The sequence below is a fragment of the Fringilla coelebs genome (genome assembly GCF_963513975.1).
Source record: "Fringilla coelebs genome assembly, chromosome: 4".
Classification (NCBI taxonomy): Eukaryota; Metazoa; Chordata; class Aves; order Passeriformes; family Fringillidae; genus Fringilla; species Fringilla coelebs.
In genome coordinates this window covers 68694255-68713641 of record NC_140032.1, presented here as the reverse complement: position 1 = coordinate 68713641, position 19387 = coordinate 68694255, and the positions used below count along the sequence as shown (strand labels likewise).

The window sequence follows — 19387 nt, the reverse complement described above, 5'->3', positions numbered from 1 at the left end:
AACTCCAAAGTCTTTCATTGGGACAGAGTTATAAAATCACAGCAAGATTCTGTAAAGCTTTCACTACATACCTGAGAAATGTGCAAGTCAGGAGAATAAAGTTCTTTTCATTCTTTCTCGCTAGTAAGATCTGCTTGGGTTTCATGTGGACAGTTTTTCTTACCCCTATCCCACTTCCCAAAATCTGATTTGGGGTATCCTAATCTTACAAATAATTTTAAAAAGAAACCAGACTTATAATAATAGTCATAGTGCTATCTAATATTGTAAAGGAACTTCTGGGTACTATCCCAAAGACAACTTCTTGACCTCGCCCTATTAAATAATTGAACATGAGGCAGATGCGAAACTGTAAAATACTTCAAAGAACATTTCCCAATAAGAATGACTCAGATTTGAAAAGCCCACCTAAATGGGTGGCCTGACTGAAAGTTTCAGTTTGAACTTCAATAGAAAATCCCAATAGAAAAAAAAAAAAGTAGATGCAACTGTATTATCAATAGCTCGCAGCATGGTGAAATATCCCTAATTAAAGCTCCACAGTTCAGTCTTCATTTTGGTCTTCTAGGGTTTGTTGGAATATTTAAAGTAATATTTAAAGTAATAAAAGAACTCATGAAAGAAGCTAATAGCAAAAGAAATTTCAGAGAACTCTATTAGATAAAGATGAGGTTTCTCTTTCTGCCTCAGATGTTAAAAAACTAAATCTGTCACAAAAAAGGGACATCATATTTACTCTATAAATTGGGCTATGCAGTTTTGCCATCATTCTCAAAGAAAATTATTTTAAGATCATTAAAAAGGCATTCTTGGAACTCTTAATATTTACTTGCCAAATTTTTTAAAGCTGATGAAATTGGATCCATGTGCCTATCTAAGAATTGGTATATTTTGTTTTCTGTTTGCTTGTGGGGCTTACTGATGCCAGGAACAAAGGTTGACACTCATTCTCTACTCTTTAGCAGCTTATTAGGTGAGCAATTTATATTCAAGGTTGCAGTTGCAGACTTATTAGTTGAGAACATGATAATTAAGGATCTTCTCTCCTGGCTTCAGACTGCATGTTGCTGTGATTTTATCGTGGAGCACATAAATGCATCTATGAAATGTACAGAATTATTTTTGTTAAGATACCTACCTATCACTTTATTCTTTTTCCCGTTTTTTATTGGTGTGCACAGCAAACTCTTTATGTTCCGACTTAGATTTTCTGCATTGTCATTCTGTTAAACAAACAGAAAAATAGTTACAATTTTAAAAGCTGTTTTTCAGGTGGTTGAAGTAGAAAAGCTGTAGAGCTGGGCTTCACAACTACTCTTGGCTTACATCTTCCTTCAAGGAGCAACCAGGTGATCAATGAGTTTGCCCACAAACAGCAGGCAGGAAAACTACTACAGCTGGGTTAGCATTCTGCACTCTTCCCAGGACTTTGCAGCATATCCCATGCTCCAACAGAAGGAGATGAACTTATTTGGGGAGTGGAAGGCTAGAACAAAGAGATAACACCTCCCTTTCAAACACCTGGGGAGAAAAGGCCACAGCTCTGCTCTGACTGCCCCAGGAATAATGTGGCAGTTGTTAAAAAATACATTTGGTCTGACCTCGAATTGTGCATGGCATCAAAAGAAATGGGCACATGCTAATATTTCTGATCAAAAGGTTAGCTTTTTTTTTATATTGTTGCTTTGTGCCCTGCTGCTGTGCAAGGACTATAGAGAGTATCTTGGCAGGGTTTTCATGAGGTAAGTGTGCTGTTGAATGTCCTCCAAAGAAAGAGGCACGCCAAGGTTTCTAGGGCACTGGCAACACCTGGGATTTCCCTCATGTCAGAGTGCATCAGCTTTCAAAACATTTATCCTACTGCCCTGCTCCTGCAGTAGTGCAAGTGTAGTCTCTATGGTGCTGAAAAACATTTCCAGATTCCTTCTAAAAGCACTATTGCTTTCTCTTTATGTGTTTCTTTTACATACATAAGGTGAATTCCAGGAAAAAGAAAAGCATCAAAATAACTCTTCTGGACAGCCTGTTTCCAACCAACATTTGTTTGCATGATTCTCAAGGTATTTATTTCATTTTTAAATGTCTTCAAAATCATCATCTCTTTCTTTATTAATCTATAAAGAATGTCCATTGGATTCTGTCCGTACTTCCAGTCCTGCAGTTAAGACAGGGTTAGTTTGAGAACTTAAGTCCTGTGTTGCTCAATCTGTCACAGAAACCCACTCCAGAACATCCAAGAAATCTTGCACAGGAAAAGAAAGGGAAACAACCCAGCTCCCCACCATGAGCCTGCCCCTTCTTTCCACTTACTGGAACAATCAGACTGAGCACTGTCTTTTCTGATCACTTTGTTGTGTATCTCAGAACAAATTTTGGTAAAAAGCCATCTGCCGGACCACAGTAGCTCCTCTCCCTTCTTGCCGACAGGCTTGAACATAACAGTAAGAGCAGACATATTTCTAATTTCTGCATTGATAATATGGGAAAATACATAATTAAAAGTTGGCATTTTGCTGATGATGACCGTGAAGGAAACCTGACTGGAACTTGAGCCTCACCAAGTGACCTTCCCTCCTCACTCTCCAGTATCCCTGTGCTCAGTTATCCACTGCATCACCAGCTCACACTTAAGGAAGTGTTAGGCAAAAGCTCCCAAAGTGAAGTTGATCCATCTCCACTGCAGCAAAGAACTTGCATCCCTAACATTAATCTTTGCCAGAACGAGAAGGGAAAGGAAAGGATAAAAAGGAAGGAACTTCTGAGAGCCTCCCAACACTCACTGTGTGTTTACACCATTTTAACTGGAGCCACCTTGACAGAAATAAGAGGAAAGCAAAAAAAAAGTTTAGAAGTTAAACAGAAAAAGATTTTCCATTTCTGAATTTCAAACTTAAGCTTATTTTACTTACTGTCCATGGAAATCTTCTGTCTTTGCAGACATCTGGGATGTTGAGTGGCTCCATTGTATTCTTCACATACTGAGCATACATGTAATTGATTTTGTTTGTGTCACAGTCCCTGAAGGATACAATATTATTATTATTATAATATTATGTGCTTTGCATAAAAGTGAGTAATTTCATTATGCCAAGCAGGAATAATAGGAATATCTTTCCCATATGAGAGAAGGATATATAGATACAACAATAGATATATAATGGAGCTGAGTTCAAATCCTGTATCCTAATCCAGCTGTCATCACAAAACTGCAGCATGGATTGGTGCATGCTTTCCACCATTTCTTTAATGTTCAACAACATTAACACTGAACACCAAACTGAAGAAATAAACAATTCCCTACAGTTTACACAGATGAAGGATAAAGAATGAACAGCTGGGTTTATACAGAAATAAACAGAACTATTTGAAAACAAACTGCACTCATAAATCTGATACTCCTGAAAAACCAATACTGGGCGAAATTTGCATATTAGTTCAAGAGAGTGCAGCAGGTGTCACTTGTGAATTTTCTGCTTCTAAGTTAATTTCAAATTTGTTCTAAAAGTAAAGACAGTCACATGGAGCTTCTGTTACTGAAATAGAACTGTCTATTGCAAATCAGAACATAAAGTATCTTTACACAATCAATCATCTCCACTTTTTTAGCCACAATTTAAGGTATTTTCATTCTCTTCGATCCCTTGCCGGCCTTGGAGGAGGACATATATCCTACTTATAAACCTATTCCCATCAAGCTCCTATAGTTTCCCTCCAACATTTAGCTTAACTTTTGTTATCCTCCTGGTGTAAGGATGTTTCAGGGCTGGAGGAGAGGAATTATTCTTTTATTATTTCACGCATACAAGGCAACGCCCCACAATTCTGAAAAACAGTCTGATCTGGGGCTTGATTCAGTGTCCTTGATTGCATAACAAGCCTGAAATGTTATATTATGTAAAGTAATACTTCCCATCTAATACATGTCATTATATTTCTGGTCTTGCCTGAGATTGTGCCCTTCAAGCATAGCAGAAGTTGTAAGTGCAATGGTTGACTCACAGTGCAGTCCTCGGCATTTAATTGTGCTCTCTCATGAACAAGAGTCTGATAGGCAACTAAGCCTCCAAGATTCCTCTTCCCTATCAGGTATAAGAGAAGTTCCTGGCAGCTCATGCAAGCAGTAAATATTTTAAGTCTATTAACTAGTCACCATAAAAGGGATAATGAGGAGGAAGTCTCCCTTCTTATAGAGTAGAAGAGGACTAAAGAGGAACTTTCTTTTTCACCTGTGATTTTACCAGGCTGTTGTACCTCCGCACTTTCTGGTTGAACACTGTCTAAAACTATAACACAGCTCAACAGCTTTTAGTTGCTCAAGTCACACACTTTGGACATCATTCTCTAATATAGGGAATTAATATGATAAATATTTACTGCAAAACAACATCAAAGGGGCTCAAAATCTGTTTCCTCTCTGCACAAAATATCTGTAGTTGAGTATTTTATATAGAACTATGTCTCTTTCTGACAGTATTTGAAACAACTGGTTTTGATGACAGAGACCGTTATTTTCAAACTTCAATAGAGAGGTTCAGGCTAACTTCAGGAACTCTTTTATCTGGGTATTTTAATTCAGCTCTTTATCTCTTTTTTTCCCTCCCAGTTAAACTCCTTAGTGGTTTCCCAAAGATGAGTGAGAGTTAGAACTTCAGGATTCCAGTCTTGATTTAGTCAGATGTGTTCTTTGAGTAGTCTTCCTTATCTATGAGTTGAGGATAATGATTAAAATAATTGATTAAAAGCATTATTTTTGTTATTATCTACTAATTTGCATATGTCTCCTTTATAACATAGTCATCCAACACAGATTTCTTTGAAATCAGTTTTAGACCAGCTCCTCTGCACATTTCCATAGCTCAGCCTTGAAATACAAATATGTTCTTAGACTGGCAAAGTGAATTGATCAAGCCCTACTCCTGCTCTGCTCAGTGAGACCTTTTTAAGGCAAGAGAGTTGGTCTATGCCCACTTCAGGGGAAAAGCTGCTCTATAAAAATAGCAGTAATACATGGGATCCAGCAGAAAAAAAGTCTGTTATTATGAAAAGAATATTAAAAGCATAAGTTTGTTCAGAATTCTCCTAAGTGAACAAAAGTCAGAATTAATTGGTTTACCTCTTCAGATTTTCAGCTGAATCCTCTAATTCCTCAGATTCCATGTGAAAGACACTAGAAAATGTATCCTGGAATATCAAGAGGATGCTTGAATACACAGGTGTATAAGGTTGTCATTATTTAGAACAGTATTACTCATTAAAACCTTGTTGCAGTTATCAAGGCCTATTCTGTACTACAGACAAGTATAAAATTTAGCTTTATTCCACATCTGTCATCAAGCATACTGGATCCTACCACAAGGGTATCTTTTGATACAACTTTAAGTATCATTGAAGTGTCTTGAATCTCTACTCATGACCCAGAGAAGATATGCCAGTATTTACAAGCTGTGCCAAATTGATATGTCAGAACAGAATTTCTATAATTACACAAAGGCCAGAACCTCTCATGTCAACACCCAACCTGAGCAGATGCCATGAAAGAAAAGATAGAAAATTAAATTACAAGAGAACATATGAGAATGGAGGGAAGCCAACCCCTCTCCCAGGGAATAAACACTTCTGCCTTCAGACAGAATAAACATACTCACTGGACAATCTTCATCCACTATGAAGATGGTACACCTCTGCACCTGCATGAAGGATATTATAGTGGCTGCTATCTTCTTCAGGATCACCTCCAAAGACTGCTGCTCTTCAAAAATCAGGCTGGCAAGGTCAAGGAGCACCTGAAGAAAAGGTCATTTGTGGGGGTTTGACTAACTGTGATTTATGCAATAATTATTGTTACTGACATCTTTGAGTCTTCTCCTCTCCCCTGAATCAGGGAAGACAATGTTTATGTCTGTGACCAGAAGTAAGCTTTGGCTCTCAAAATTTCAAGGTAACAGTCAGTATTAGCCAGTTTGACACTTTTTATGGAAGAATTAAATAGCACAATGAGCTCTCTGATGTTTTCAGTCAGAGAAGCAAAATGGATTTAGACATTAATATGAAACCTGTGAAAGCCAGACAACAGAGTTACTTGCCCTTAAGAAACCTATTTTCCTATGGCCCATGTGTGCATTCTCAAACCACTGATTTTTTTTTAACACTTCTGAACACAGTTGTTCTTGGTTGTAGTTCTAACAGATCCTAATTAACTTATTGGGTGAAAACATAATTTAGATACAGTCTGCTGTTTTTCAAAGCTGCTGTTGAAGGACTTAGCTGCTCATATATGCTCTATTTTTTTCCCTCACAAGAAACACGAAAGAATTTAATAAACTGTCCAAATTTGAACCAATTTACTAACACTGATAGTTGGAAACTCAGACCTACCAGGAAAACTTTAAAAGAATTGCTGCCTAGTCTTTTCTCTGAAACATTATCACATTATACAGAGCAAGCATATTCACCCATAAAGGCCATGGCATTAATAACCCATCAAAACCAAGCTGGCAGCAAAGTAGAGCTATAGCAATCAGAAGGAAATTCAGTTTTCCATTTGATCATTACTGAAAATATGGTTAGTGACTGTTATAGCGGTAATAGCCTAAAGGAACAGTCTGTATGCCCTCTGCTATTCCACAGGGATATTCCTGCCTGTAATTTCTGCAGTCTGACACCTCTGGTTGTTTAATACATATGGTGAACCACAGGATAACTGCAGGCAACATCGAGTATATTAACATGGAATGCATTTTCTGACATATGGCTCTACCTGCTTCCTCTAGACAGCCATTTCTCACAGCCCAGGCTGGAATGCACCCAGCCTCTTCCCAGTGCAGCCCGTGAGAGCTTTAGCAGAGACACACAGCATTCAGTCACAGAGATTAAAAGCAGCCACAGAACAGGAAGAGGAAGTGCTGATTACTTGCAAACCCTCCTGATTTCTGTATGCCTGGGACAAACCTGTTGGCCGTACCTGATTGCGCCTGTTCTCGAGCAGAGACGTCTCGTACAACTGAGCGTTGTGAAGAACAATTCCACAAAATGCCAAATATGCCGCAAAATCCTGGAGACAAATGAACATCGACATCTCACAGAGATCATGTCACACAGCATTTGAACTCTATTCAAAGATAAGCTACTGCAACATTTTGTTTGCACTCTGAAGTATTAATTGATATTTTTGTTGGTTTTGGCAACCGCACGTTCAGGATCTGGGTTTTTTTCAGCTACTCATAATTTCTTATTTCCTCAAGAATCCCTTCTGCTTTTATTTAGCTAAAATATGAAGATCATTATCTTGGTACAAGTAGGGTTCATCTGAAAAGCGACTTCAAGGAAAAAATAAATGTGCAGCAATGCTAGCTAGAAAAACTGACCACAGACAACCAGCCTCTCTGAGGGAATTCAGTCTCTTGGGAAATGAAAATAAAGATTTGCTAACATAGCAAACCCACAGGTTTTTCCTCATTCAGGATGGGATTAATTCTGGTATCCTACAAATACTCAGTGTGCAATTTTATTTTAAAGGGGAAGTTTTCTAAGAGAAAGGATGATTTCTAAATCTTTTATTGCTGATTGTTAAGTCAACTTCTTCAGCCTGAGCACAGCCTGGGTTTTGCCCCACCAATCTGAATGTGAAGTCTAGAAATTTTTGGAAAGCAACCACACTGAGAGAATTAGGAACCCATTCTATTGTCTGCTCTCCTGAGTCTCTCATATATTCATAATTTATCTCAAGCTTTATCTTTCCCTGCAAATGCTATGCTGAGAAGTGACATGGTATTTAAAATAGAATAACTCCACAAATGTCATTGTTCAAATTGTGTTTCTTGGGCTTGCCAGGAGAGTTAGAACCAAGTAATTAAAAATTGAAATTTATGAAAGTGTTTTACAATGCATTCCAGTAGAGTAAGCCTGTGTTTCAGAGATATATGACATGGTGATCCAGAAATTAAATTATTTCACATCCATATTTCTCATGCCCCCATAAAGAAAAATATTTGCAGTATTTCCAAGAATGTTCACTTTCTCATAGATGTTTAATTTTTAATAACTTAAAAATTTCTGAGCAGCAGGAAAATTAAAAACATGTCCATCCCCCTTCCCCTGTGAAAACAGAAGACACATAAATGTCCAGCTTTTATACCTTTTCATCTTGTTCAGTGAAAGTGCCACCAATTCCAGATTTCTTGTTGATTGCTTGAGCCACACCAACAACCTAGTGCATTAAAACCGGAGAAATTAGCTAATTGTAGGGGTCTGTCACTGGATTCCATTTCCAGGCATACTTATGTAAGATAATAAATGGTCATTACAGGTATTTGCTTGGTTCACTATTAAATCAAATTGTTAAATAATAAATGTTTCTCTCATGCAGAAACATTTCCTAGATTACAGGATTTGAAGACCTTAGCCTTTTCCTAATACAATTCTGTATTTCCATTCCTTTTGAGACAAAGTATTATTAATCTAACAAAAATAATGCAAAGCTTTAAGATAGTTTCAGATTTTTAGCATGATTACAACAAGTGATAGAAAAAGCTGCAAAGAACTTCCTTTGTTTGAAGTGTAATTAGTGTAAAACCAATGCAAAATGCTAATGATTTGGGTTTTTTTCATCTTGCCTTTTTAGGATAAACACTATCAGAGGAAAATGGTGCAGTGAACATGTTTAAAAAGCTGTATTTAACCATTCATGGTAAAGTTGTAACTGCTAAACCAATGGAAGGCATGTGGTTTTATTTTTGTAATGGAAAAGAAGACAATTTACTGTCTCTCAGCCCAGCATTCCCAAAATACTGATGCTGTAAGTAAGGCCATTGTTCTTTAACATGAATCACTGCCAACTGTGGGCTCAAAAATGTCTGTCTGAAATAAAGCTCAACTGTCAGCTCCATTCCATACAACCCCATTTTTCCCACAGTCAACCTTTTTCTTACTTCAGTGAGGAATATTTCTCATCCAGTGGACATCCTTTCTGTAATAACAGTGTACCACCAGCCTGTGTGCTCCTCTGGCAGACTTTGAATGAAAGTTATTATGCTTTTATGTTCACCTACATGTGCGGAGGTTAATGCTTAGACCTCTTCTCATGCCAATGTTTCTCCTAGGTGCTGATTTAATTTTTTTTTTTCCAGTTTTGATCCAGCATGAGCTAAGACAACTTTAACAAGGCCAGAGGCTTTTCACCCAAAAGGTGAGTACTTTTCATGTTGGAAAGCAAAGTCTGCAGTGCTTAAAAAAAAAGCTATAACAGTAAAAGGACCATATTAATACAGAAAAAAAAAAAAGTATTTAGGCTCCTTTCATCAGCATTCCACGTTTCAGATACATTAACAAAGGCAGGTGTTCCAAGAGCAATGGTCAGTTTTAGATCTTTGATAAGGTCTTTCAGTAAAGGATTTTAACTGAAGGGGAAGGATGTAATGAGGAGAATAAACCTGCGAAAAATTCATGTTGACTTGATTAGGATGAAAATTCTGTGCATACGCAAACCTTTCTCTTTTTATTTGCTGTTTCAGTGGCATTCCAAGCCTCCAGACAACTGTGTTGTGCCCATTTCTTTTTCATACAAAATGAACAGTTTTAAAAATTAAACTGGCCCAAATTCTGGCTTCATTTATGTCAGCGCACTTTTCAGAATTCCATAGAATATCGTACAGAGACAGTAATGAGAAAAACTTCAGTGGGGTATGTTTTAGCCATTGGAGTCTTGCCTGCAACCAGGTAATTAGGAGAAGAGGTAGGAAACTTGAGAGGATCTGCTCCTGTTACTAAAGTAATTATGTAATTAGGACAAAAGTCAATCATGTGATAGCATTTGGGGCCATGGAGAACATATGCCTGCATTTTAGAGAATACTAAACACAGTGCGAAACCCAAATCGTCCTTTTTAAAACTTATTCTAAACAAATCACAAATAATAGGCCAACTCTGATCTCCAGCTGGGAGTTATGATTGCACCAGCAGAAAAACTGAATCAAAGGTGATCAAGTGCCCTAGGCTCAGCTAGACAGTGAACTAAAAAAGTTTAAGATATTACTCTGGACTGAAGAAAACCAAGGCTAAAGGAAAGACTGAAGTCATTAGGATCTGCTTACGTTTTGGCACCTGTGAGTTTATGGCCTAATCATTGAAGTAAGCAGTGTTCTGTGGAGTGCTACAAGCTCCTTATCCTGAGCTTTCCCTCCAATTTGGACTAGGCAGGTGGGGTTATATAACACAGTCTATCTAGAGGAGTCCTGCAGTTCCCAACAAGAGCCTTCTTCCAGGTTTGCTCTATTGAAAGAGCATAAGGGGTGAGCAGAAGGAAGTTCCCCTTGGATCAGAAACCAAGTACTTTGCTCTTTTCCATTCAGATCACTTAATACAGACATAGACCACAAAGATAAAAAGCAATTTTGATGATGGAATTGTTCCCTTACTTTCTGTTCCAAAGAAGAACAAACCTTCCATCAATTGCTGATTCAATACCCACATGCATTTTACCACATCTGAACACAGCTTTCCTGATTGTATTCTTGCTGGTAACACAGGTGATCTTCCAGCGCTCTACTTGTTACCTAGCCTTCCTATTCTAGCTGTGCTACTTTTCCAATTTAATAAATCCTGATCCACATTACAAGGAGACATTACTTCTAATTATCAGATAAATTCATTTTTACTGTTTTCTTGCAATAGTTGAGTCCTGCCTCTAAAAGTAGCAGGCTACACCGAGTGCCCAGTAGGTGACAACTGATGGCTTTAATGCTGATGCCTGTGCTCTGGATTTTATATGGATGGTTTTATGCTGCAATTTTTTGCACATTAAAATTACAGTCCTAACTCTCTGAAAGCTGTTCCAGCTCTAAAGGCAGCTGATGCCTTTTTCAGTAGGTTCTTACTAAGCCGACTTCTGATGTAATGAATATTACTTCTTAAAGAGATGTATTTTTTATTTACTTTACTGGCATGTGAAGGAAAATTACATTAAGGCCAAAGAACGGTAACAGAAATGGGAAACCTCACATTTTTGATAAGAGAAGCCGACACCCACTACAGAAGACAAAGCAGTGTTGACTTTACTTTGCTCTCCTGGTCTTGTAGAGGTTGGATTCAAGCTTATAAAATTATCCTGCAGTGACAGAACTGTATTTACAGACTTTCATTTTTTATCAACAAAAATTGCACATCCCTTTCTATTGTTCATGCCAGCAGCAGCCCCCATGCTTTGCAGCAGTCTAGCTACTATAATGTGTGTCTCAGCATAAGCTGAAAATCCATCCAAGTAGCAAATTACTGATCTCCATAATCCTGCAGCAAGACTGCTGCTGGAACTGAGTTTGTTTAAAGTCAGCTTGGCTAGACCTGCTCTATCCTGCAATGATTGGCATGTGTGCTATCTGAAGGGTTCACTGGGGGAGAAAATAACTGAGCTGGCTAAAGGTGACATACCCAGTCCCTTTTACACCATAAAATTCAACAGGGGATTTTCAAAGGCTGTTCTAAGTAGTAGGACCCTGATTTTTTGGGAAAAGCTTCCCAGTGACAGGAAATAGGTCCCAGTAAACAACAAACTGAACAACTGAGTAAACATTGCCAGAAAAAACACCCAACATTTCCCTAGTCAATTACTAGGAAATTCAATCTTACATGCTCGCAGCTTGAGAGAGATGTCTCAGTTAATTCAGCTAAAAGCTCCATATGAGAAAATCCTACTGATTTTAGTAGAATATAAACTGAGACTGCCTTTTATGAAAATTACTATGCCCAGCTCAAAGGAAAAAAAAAAAGAAAAGCAGCAATAACAGAAAATTGTGTCATTCCTGGAGGTGTTGTATGGTAGCTGTGGTGGCTCTGCTTAAAAAACCATCCATTCTCCAGGTATCCCAAACCTGCTGGAGAGCTCCACAAATTGGTTTAAGCTGAGGAATAAAGTAAGGATGTCTATTCCCTATCCAATCCTGTCAAAATGACTGTTTGGTTTACAAGTGTCCACAAAACTATATCAAAGGTAAAGTCCTCTTACTGCACTGCAATGTGTCTCATTGTTACTAATTCCTGGGTTCCTTTCCATGAGCTCTTCTGTGAATCAAATTGTTTTCATTTATGGAATTTTTTACTAGCTGTTATTTTTAAATGCAACTTTGGTTTCTCACATGCCTCGTGGAAATATAGGCAAATGTGAAAAACATCTACTGGAAAAATCTCCGTACTTCAGCAGGCCCAGAGGATTTAGTAATCAGCATGAGATTTTCCTCCTCTCAATTACTGACTCTTTTGTTTTAAAAAAATAGCACTAATACTAAACAAACAAACAGAAAGCCCCAGTTGCTCCTCTTTCTCAGTATTTATTTTTGGATGTCTTCCAGAATCATCTTTTAACTGTGATTGCTGACATCCTGGGCTAAGGCAGCATTCACAAGCCTCAATATTTCTAGAGGGGCTTGGGGAATTTTTAAATTTTATCTATTTATTATTTTAACAGGGAGGAACCAATGGTCTGGTTTTGTTGTTTGGGGGATATTTAAACAGAAAAAGCAGCAGGGTGCAAATGGAAAATTAAGGACTGATTCACTAACTCCAATGTCTCTCCAAAAACATGTCAGTCATTTCTTACAGTGAGAATGACAAAAACCTTCTGGTAGAGACTGTAAAACTCTGAAAAAATTAGTAACTGCCATCTTTTCCTGTAAGAAACCTTACATTTAACACCTTCAAATTATTGCTTCTGAGTAGAAGACTCCTCAAACTTCAGGTTGGCTGAACTTGTCAAAATAAACAAATTCCCACTTCATTTCCACTTGCTGATGCACTCAGGAGGAGGAAGCTGGCCAAAGACACGGCCCATTGCAGGTTTACTCAGCCCTTAAGTCATGGTGGACTGGACAAACAGACTGCAGCTCTCATTCCTTCCCCACCCACCACCAGCACTTCCACACTCCTCAGGCAGCAAGGCTTTGTAGTTCATTTCTGCACCTGGTTCTGTGCGGTATACCACCTTTTTCCATTTGACAAAAAGAAAATGGCATGGCTTGGGTGAAATTGGAAGCCTTGCATCAGCCTTACATGGACCACTGATCCCTGACAGCTCTTCACATGGCATCTGCTTTGTTCATCTCTGGCCCAGGGCCAGCAGTGACTGCTGCCAGGTATAAAGGGGAAGATTTTTAAGCAGGAATGGGAGTAGGAAAGGATCAAGTGCGGTCCTTGGAAGAACGGAACAAAATAATTTAAGCTGAAATTTGCAGTATGGGAAGAAAGGAAATACTGGCTGATCATCTGGGTTGGCTAGAATAAGATTCAATAAATAAATTAATGCAGGAGTTTAATAAATAAATTTAATTTTAAAAAAGGTTCAGTGCAGTAGAAGTCAAGGTGACACTGTAGAAGAGGAGTCAAAGATGGAAGAGCAGAAAAAAGGCATGATGTCTTCAAATCAATCTTGGCAACATTTCTTTTTGGGAGCTTCAGCTTTCTGGAAGCAAACTAGAAATGCTCTGAAAAATAAATTCCAGGAGAGAAAAATCTCCATTTCAAAGCTCTGACACACTGTGTGGAGAGTATTCTAGAACTGGCTAAAAGCCGCTACAGTCAGGATCAAAGAAAATCCAACCATACTTTCCTTACTCCCAAAGAGTCCATCTCCTCTTTTCCCCATTCATTGCCTTTCATAGACTTTACTGCACTCACTCTTCAAATCCTCAGGGCAAGAAAGTGTTGTTAGCCCATAATAAGAATTCTCCCCACTGCAATAGCATGAGACAGGATGAGAGAGCTCCCATGAGATGCAGCATGGACAGGAAATATAGGCAAGAGTTCAGTGAGCAGATTCACATTGTTTCAAATTAGGAGTCATTTAGGTTATGACTTGAGGATGACTTTTCTGAATCACATTGACACTGTGTGTTTTTCAGTGCCTGATGTCAAGCTCTTAGCTCATAAGTAATAAATTAGGAGTCATGTTGAGTTAAGAGAGTGTAAAAATAATCAGGTTTGCAGAAAATGATAAAACCCAGTTTGTGCCCTGTGAATTAAGCAATACAGATACAAGCTAAGCTGTCTAGTAACTTAATCACAATTTGAGATAGACCAGTAAGTGTGCAGAGAACTTTAATGCTGACAGATACTGAGTACAGGAAGTAGGAACAGCACTTCTGGAGTTAAATATATATATTCAACTGCTGCATTTGGGATTAAACTCTTCCTGACAGTTCCCTTTGGCTTACTTTACTGAACTAGATAAGATAAAATTACAGTCTAAACAAACATAAGCAGTCTTGCTAAAAAATAACCAACAAAACAAAAAAAACCCAACAAAATAAAAAAAACCCCACATGGTTGGAAGATGATGACTGCCAGCTAATGAAAGTTTAAAGCATTACCATGACTGGAAACAGTATTACATGAAGTGATCCCAAAATTACACTTACCTCTTCCCTGTGATTCTTTATTGGCATACAGAGAATGCTCTGAGTCTTATACCCTGTGATCTGGTCAACTTCTGCATTGAATCTTGGATCCTGATACAAGAAAAAATGCAATTATTAGACAACTAGCTTAAAGACCAGTTCTTTTTCTTCCTTGGTTTATAGATTAAGAAAAGTTTGAAATTTTATTTTGCTATTATCCAGGATAACAAATGTTCCATTACCAGCCAATAATTATATCAAGTTGTTCCTATCAGTGTGATAACAACAGAAAAGCATTTGTGTGGAACATGAGTGCCAATAGATTAAGACTGCTGCTATAAAGAATGAAAAACTCAAGCCCTAGGAGAAGCCTTGTTTTTGAGCGTAGACCATCATTATAATAAATATGCTCATGGATTAACCATCCCTAGTTTACCTTTTGTCATCAAGAAGAGATTACAGAAATAAACTATAAGATCTGTGCCCACAGAGGAACACAGTTTCATAAACGTGGTTTGTGGGTTTGCTTTTATCAGAGACTGCTCACCTCAGTATTGAACTTTGAATAATCACCTCAACAGAACTCTAATTTCTTTAGTCCTAGCTTCATGTTTCTGTGTGCACATGTATCTATAATACACGTACTAGAACCAAAACCACTGTCAAGTTTGCATCTTGACCACTTGAAGTCAATACAGCACCAAACACAGGCACTAAAATGGCAATATTCCAGCAGCTGATGGTGTGGCAGCTTCTACTTTTTCAAGAGTTGCTGAAGACCAATTTCCTTGGCTTACCTCATAGGCATTCTTGATGTTGAGAGGCTGCCCTATGGCTGCCACGTGACCCACAATGCCCTTGTTCCACTCCAGGCGAATGCAGTTGTTGGAAGCTTCTTCCAGGGTGGATCCTTCTGCCACGTCAAACAGCCTGCTCACGAGGAACTTCTCGTTGGAGCTGTCCTCACACACCAGGAACAGGGAGTAGCGATCGGCTGCGATCAGCTCGTGGATGTGTAGGAAGATCTTATGGCAAAGCGCTGTGACATCTAAGTGACTAGAAATATCTTTCACAAGTTCTAATAGTCTCGAGCACTGATCCCCTGCACTGGTCTCAATCCTTGGAGATTGCAGAGGCATCTGTTCCTTCTTGTCAGAGCCAGAGAGGAAGCTCACTGCTCCTACTGAGTCCTTGACAAAAATAGGCCTTAAGGGTCTGTCAAATTCAGAAGCGGAGATTTTCCTCGCCGGTGTCCCGGAGTTGGTGGTCTCGGCACAGGCAGGCTGGTGACAGGCACAGGCTTCACTCTGGGACTTGGTTCCCTCCTTGCAGACTGGGATGGTGTGAACTCTCTCAGCAAACCATGCATTAACCATTTCTCTGTAAAACAAAACCAAAAATACAGCGAATGACGTGCATTGAAAATCCTCCAGCACATACTAGAAGCTGGCACTGTGAGAGGATAACTAAGCCTTTTCACACAGAGGATACTGATGCACCTTTAGACTCCTCTGTATCAATATTCTCTAATTTTATGCAGCACTTGGCCCAGATTAAGCACTAAAATTTTCTGCCCTGTAAAAAATAAGCTATTTTTGCCTAGAGGAAATACCTGAATAGGGCAGAGGAGTACCACTTATGCTGTGGCTTTCAGAGTACAGATCAGAAGTTTGCACCATCATTTTGTGACTGAAAAGTTCCAGTCCTTTCCATTTCTAAGATTTGGATTTCTGTTTAAGACATATATATATTCATTTGAAGACAAAACTTGCTGGTTTTAACCTCTAAAAAGGTAATTTCAAACTTTAATTCTCTCAGTCAATCACCTGCAGTCCTTCCTATTTTTCCATTGCCAATATACTGTTTTTAAGTTAATTTCCCTGCCCTCCAAGTTAATGAAAAATGCTGGTTGGATTCAAAGCATAAAAGCTTTGCTTAAAAACCATCAAAGAAACATGCATATTACCAATTCAACCCCTTTCAAAATAATAACAGACTGTTTTCATGCACCTCTCCTATTTCCTTTCCTTGCAGATGACACGCATCGTGTAACTCAACCCCAAATACCAAATAACCCTAAAACTGTATTTTTAAGTGTTCACCACCAATCAAAATATGCCATGCATCTCTAGTATTTAACTGTGCTTCTCAAATTAACAGCACTAGAAAGCCAACCCTAAAAAAAGCCTCACTAAATACAGCATATCATCGTAACATGAGTATACTTTTTTTATCACAATATCATTTTCTCGTCCAAAATCTGAGGGGTTTTTTTTTCAGGGTTTTTTTTTTTGTCTTTGGTTTGGTTGGGTTTTTTTAATACAGGGCTTTTTCTTTTATTTGCTCAGTGTGAAGGAGTCCTCACAGCAAATGCCTCACTCCAAGAAGAAATGGGTTTTTGCTGTATTACATAACCTATGAGCCTAGGAACAGCAAAAATCCTATTAACAAGTCTGATCTTTTGGAAACCTTTCATGGTGGTCATGTTTTAAATTTGGGATATTTTTTATTTGCCCAGCAGACCGCAGGAATTCTGAGAGTGAAGCTGAATGAAGCCATGGAACTGAGTCAGGTTAGTCAGCCACTGATCAGTTACATGCATCATTGTACATTACATATGAAGAGCACTGTACAATAGTCTTATTTTCCTTAGAGCACACCTTTATCTTTGCTGTAAGATGCAATACTGCAAGCACAATTAGCCCTTAACTCACCAAAGTGATCAATTAAAATCTTCAAGTCCAACAATATTATTTTTAATAGCAAGCCATCCACAAAAGGAAACTCATATGACTTCTGTTAGGAAGGCTTGAAAGAGTTTCTTCAATCACATACCATTTGGAGACCTCAACTGTAGGAGAACAAAATGCTATTAAAAAATTGAAAAAAAAAAAAAACCCAAAAATGCTATTAAAAATTGAATTATTAAAAACCAATGAGCCTCCTTTATTAAAGCAGTGATACTTGTTTTTTGTGCAGTAACCTCATGCAAGTGTTTCTTGCAGTGAAGCAAAGAACAACTAACATATTATAAAAAATTGGACTTCAACAATATTACTTTTCATTACTTAAACAGGATAAACATGAAATGTGGGAACTGTGACCATTCATTACTGCAATGCATAATATGATTTGCATAGGGCAGTGTCACATGTGCAAAAGTTGTTTCGCTGAGAGTCAAAATAAGAAGCTAGCATTTGGTTCCACTTGGAATTTTCATTTGTTAGTCTGAATGAGAAAGAATAAACATTTTCAATTAAAATGACAAAAAATGTCCCTAAGAAAATTAAAAAGCTAAAGATACCAAAATCTGTATGTAAATACAGTACAGCCTCTAAAATCAGTGCTGCTAACTCATGTTCACAGATGCATTATATGTGGGTCCTTTTTGTTTTACTCTGATCTTCTCAAAATAAAAAATAACCTGGAAATTTTAGCTTCTCCAAAACAAAACTATCATCCAGCACTAAGGCTGCAGAAAAGAACCTGCAAATGCCAGCTGGAGGTATTTAAACCTCAGACACAAGGAGGTAGGTATAGAAAAATTTATAGTTTTAAAGAAGATTGCTGACTTGACCCAGATTCACATGTGTGCTGACTTCTTTTCTGAGCACTGAGGACTGGCATTAATGGAAGGTAAGATTGAAATGTAGCAGTAATGACATAGTACCAGATGGAGGGTGTTCTCCAATGACTGATGAGGCTCAGAAGCTGTGTAATTGAAAATGTTTGAAGGCATGTTTGGAAATGAACCTGTGCTGTTGTTGGGCAATTGCAATTTGCAGGGCAATCTGATTCACTGCCCACTTACTCCTGAGGAAAGGAGCATATAAAAAGCTATCCTTTTCCCTCCTCCTGATTTACACTGAATTTACATACGCTGATGTGTGTATAAAAGATGCAAGGCAGAGAAAGAATCCATTACCCTTCATGCATAAAGAAAAAACTACAGCAGAAATTTGATTTATCAGTAGAAACCTATAATTTTGTTTATTCTGCAGCATCGTGTTATGATTTCCCCAGGCCTTAATGGTGTAGCAATAGCAATCAGTAAGAACAATGTACTCTGAATGCTAATACCTGTTCTCAAACTGTGTCCGTGACATCATTAATTTTTTACCCTCTTGCCTTTTTACTGTGTAAAATAACCTCCATTTCTTATGGAGGTTATTGAGGGATGTGGAACACAGCTGTAAAACTTTCCCATGAAAGGAATTATGTTTAACAAGAACCAAAGTACTTGTTGGGTATCAGCACTGTTTATGAAGCACTTAAACATTGAACAGAACTGTATGTGGAGCTGCGTAATTATGAGTAACATATTCCTGTCCTTTGATTTCTCTTGGGTGATGGTTCAATAATTTGCCAACATAGCGCGTGATTCTCAGAAAGCTCTAGATTAACAACAACAACAACAAATCCTTAACTAAACTGGTTAAAGCATGGCTTTCAACTTCAAGCCTTTTAAGCATTTTACTTTGGGCAACAGGAAAGCCATTCAAATTAAACTGGAAAAAGAACAGTGTTCAGTGACCTTTACCAAATGCCTCTTCTAACAAGGAAACTATTTAGCTCCTTTTACTCACCCAGTTACACACACGGGTGGAAGAACCAGCATTTCGCATGAGCTGACGTATTCTAACTCTATTTAAAATCTCTTGGTGTCTTGACATGCGTCCGCTTGTTGACACTCAGTCCTATTTAACAATGCATGACAAGAAGGGTATTATGACTAACACAAGTACTCTCACAGCACAGAATTAGCTCAGCAGATATCCGACACCAGACATGTCCTGAGCCACGAGTGAGGCTCCTGGAAATTAGCAACGAGTGCCATGTACAATTAAGATGTCATTTGAAAGGACTGCAGGAAGAAACCAACACTTGGGACTATTCATAGGAACAGTCTTCAGTAAGCATTGGCATTGTCAAGAGCTGATTGTAAGGACAAGACCTTGGCTGTAGTTTAGAAGTTGCAGGAGCAGATCCTGATCCACAGGGATCCATGC

The 19387-nt window shown here is 38.2% G+C and overlaps 1 protein-coding gene across 10 annotated transcripts in view; it reads right to left on the bottom strand.

The window, feature by feature from the left end:
* Positions 1–19387, bottom strand: part of PDE5A (phosphodiesterase 5A) — a 106099-nt gene that overhangs the window by 21987 nt on the left and 64725 nt on the right. For 8 of the 10 annotated variants that reach the window (XM_084205208.1, XM_084205207.1, XM_084205206.1 and 5 more), the window contains 8 exons: positions 15176–15758; positions 14400–14489; positions 8135–8206; positions 6962–7051; positions 5646–5783; positions 5114–5181; positions 2910–3018; positions 1139–1223 (listed from right to left, as the gene is read on the bottom strand). In XM_084205208.1, the coding sequence (XP_084061334.1) occupies positions 1139–1223; positions 2910–3018; positions 5114–5181; positions 5646–5783; positions 6962–7051; positions 8135–8206; positions 14400–14489; positions 15176–15758 (1235 nt within the window). Of the gene's footprint in view, positions 1–1138; positions 1224–2909; positions 3019–5113; positions 5182–5645; positions 5784–6961; positions 7052–8134; positions 8207–14399; positions 14490–15175; positions 15759–17092; positions 17255–18964; positions 19076–19387 lie in introns of those variants that run through there. The other 2 variants (XM_084205210.1, XM_084205213.1) reach the window with 2 other exon arrangements.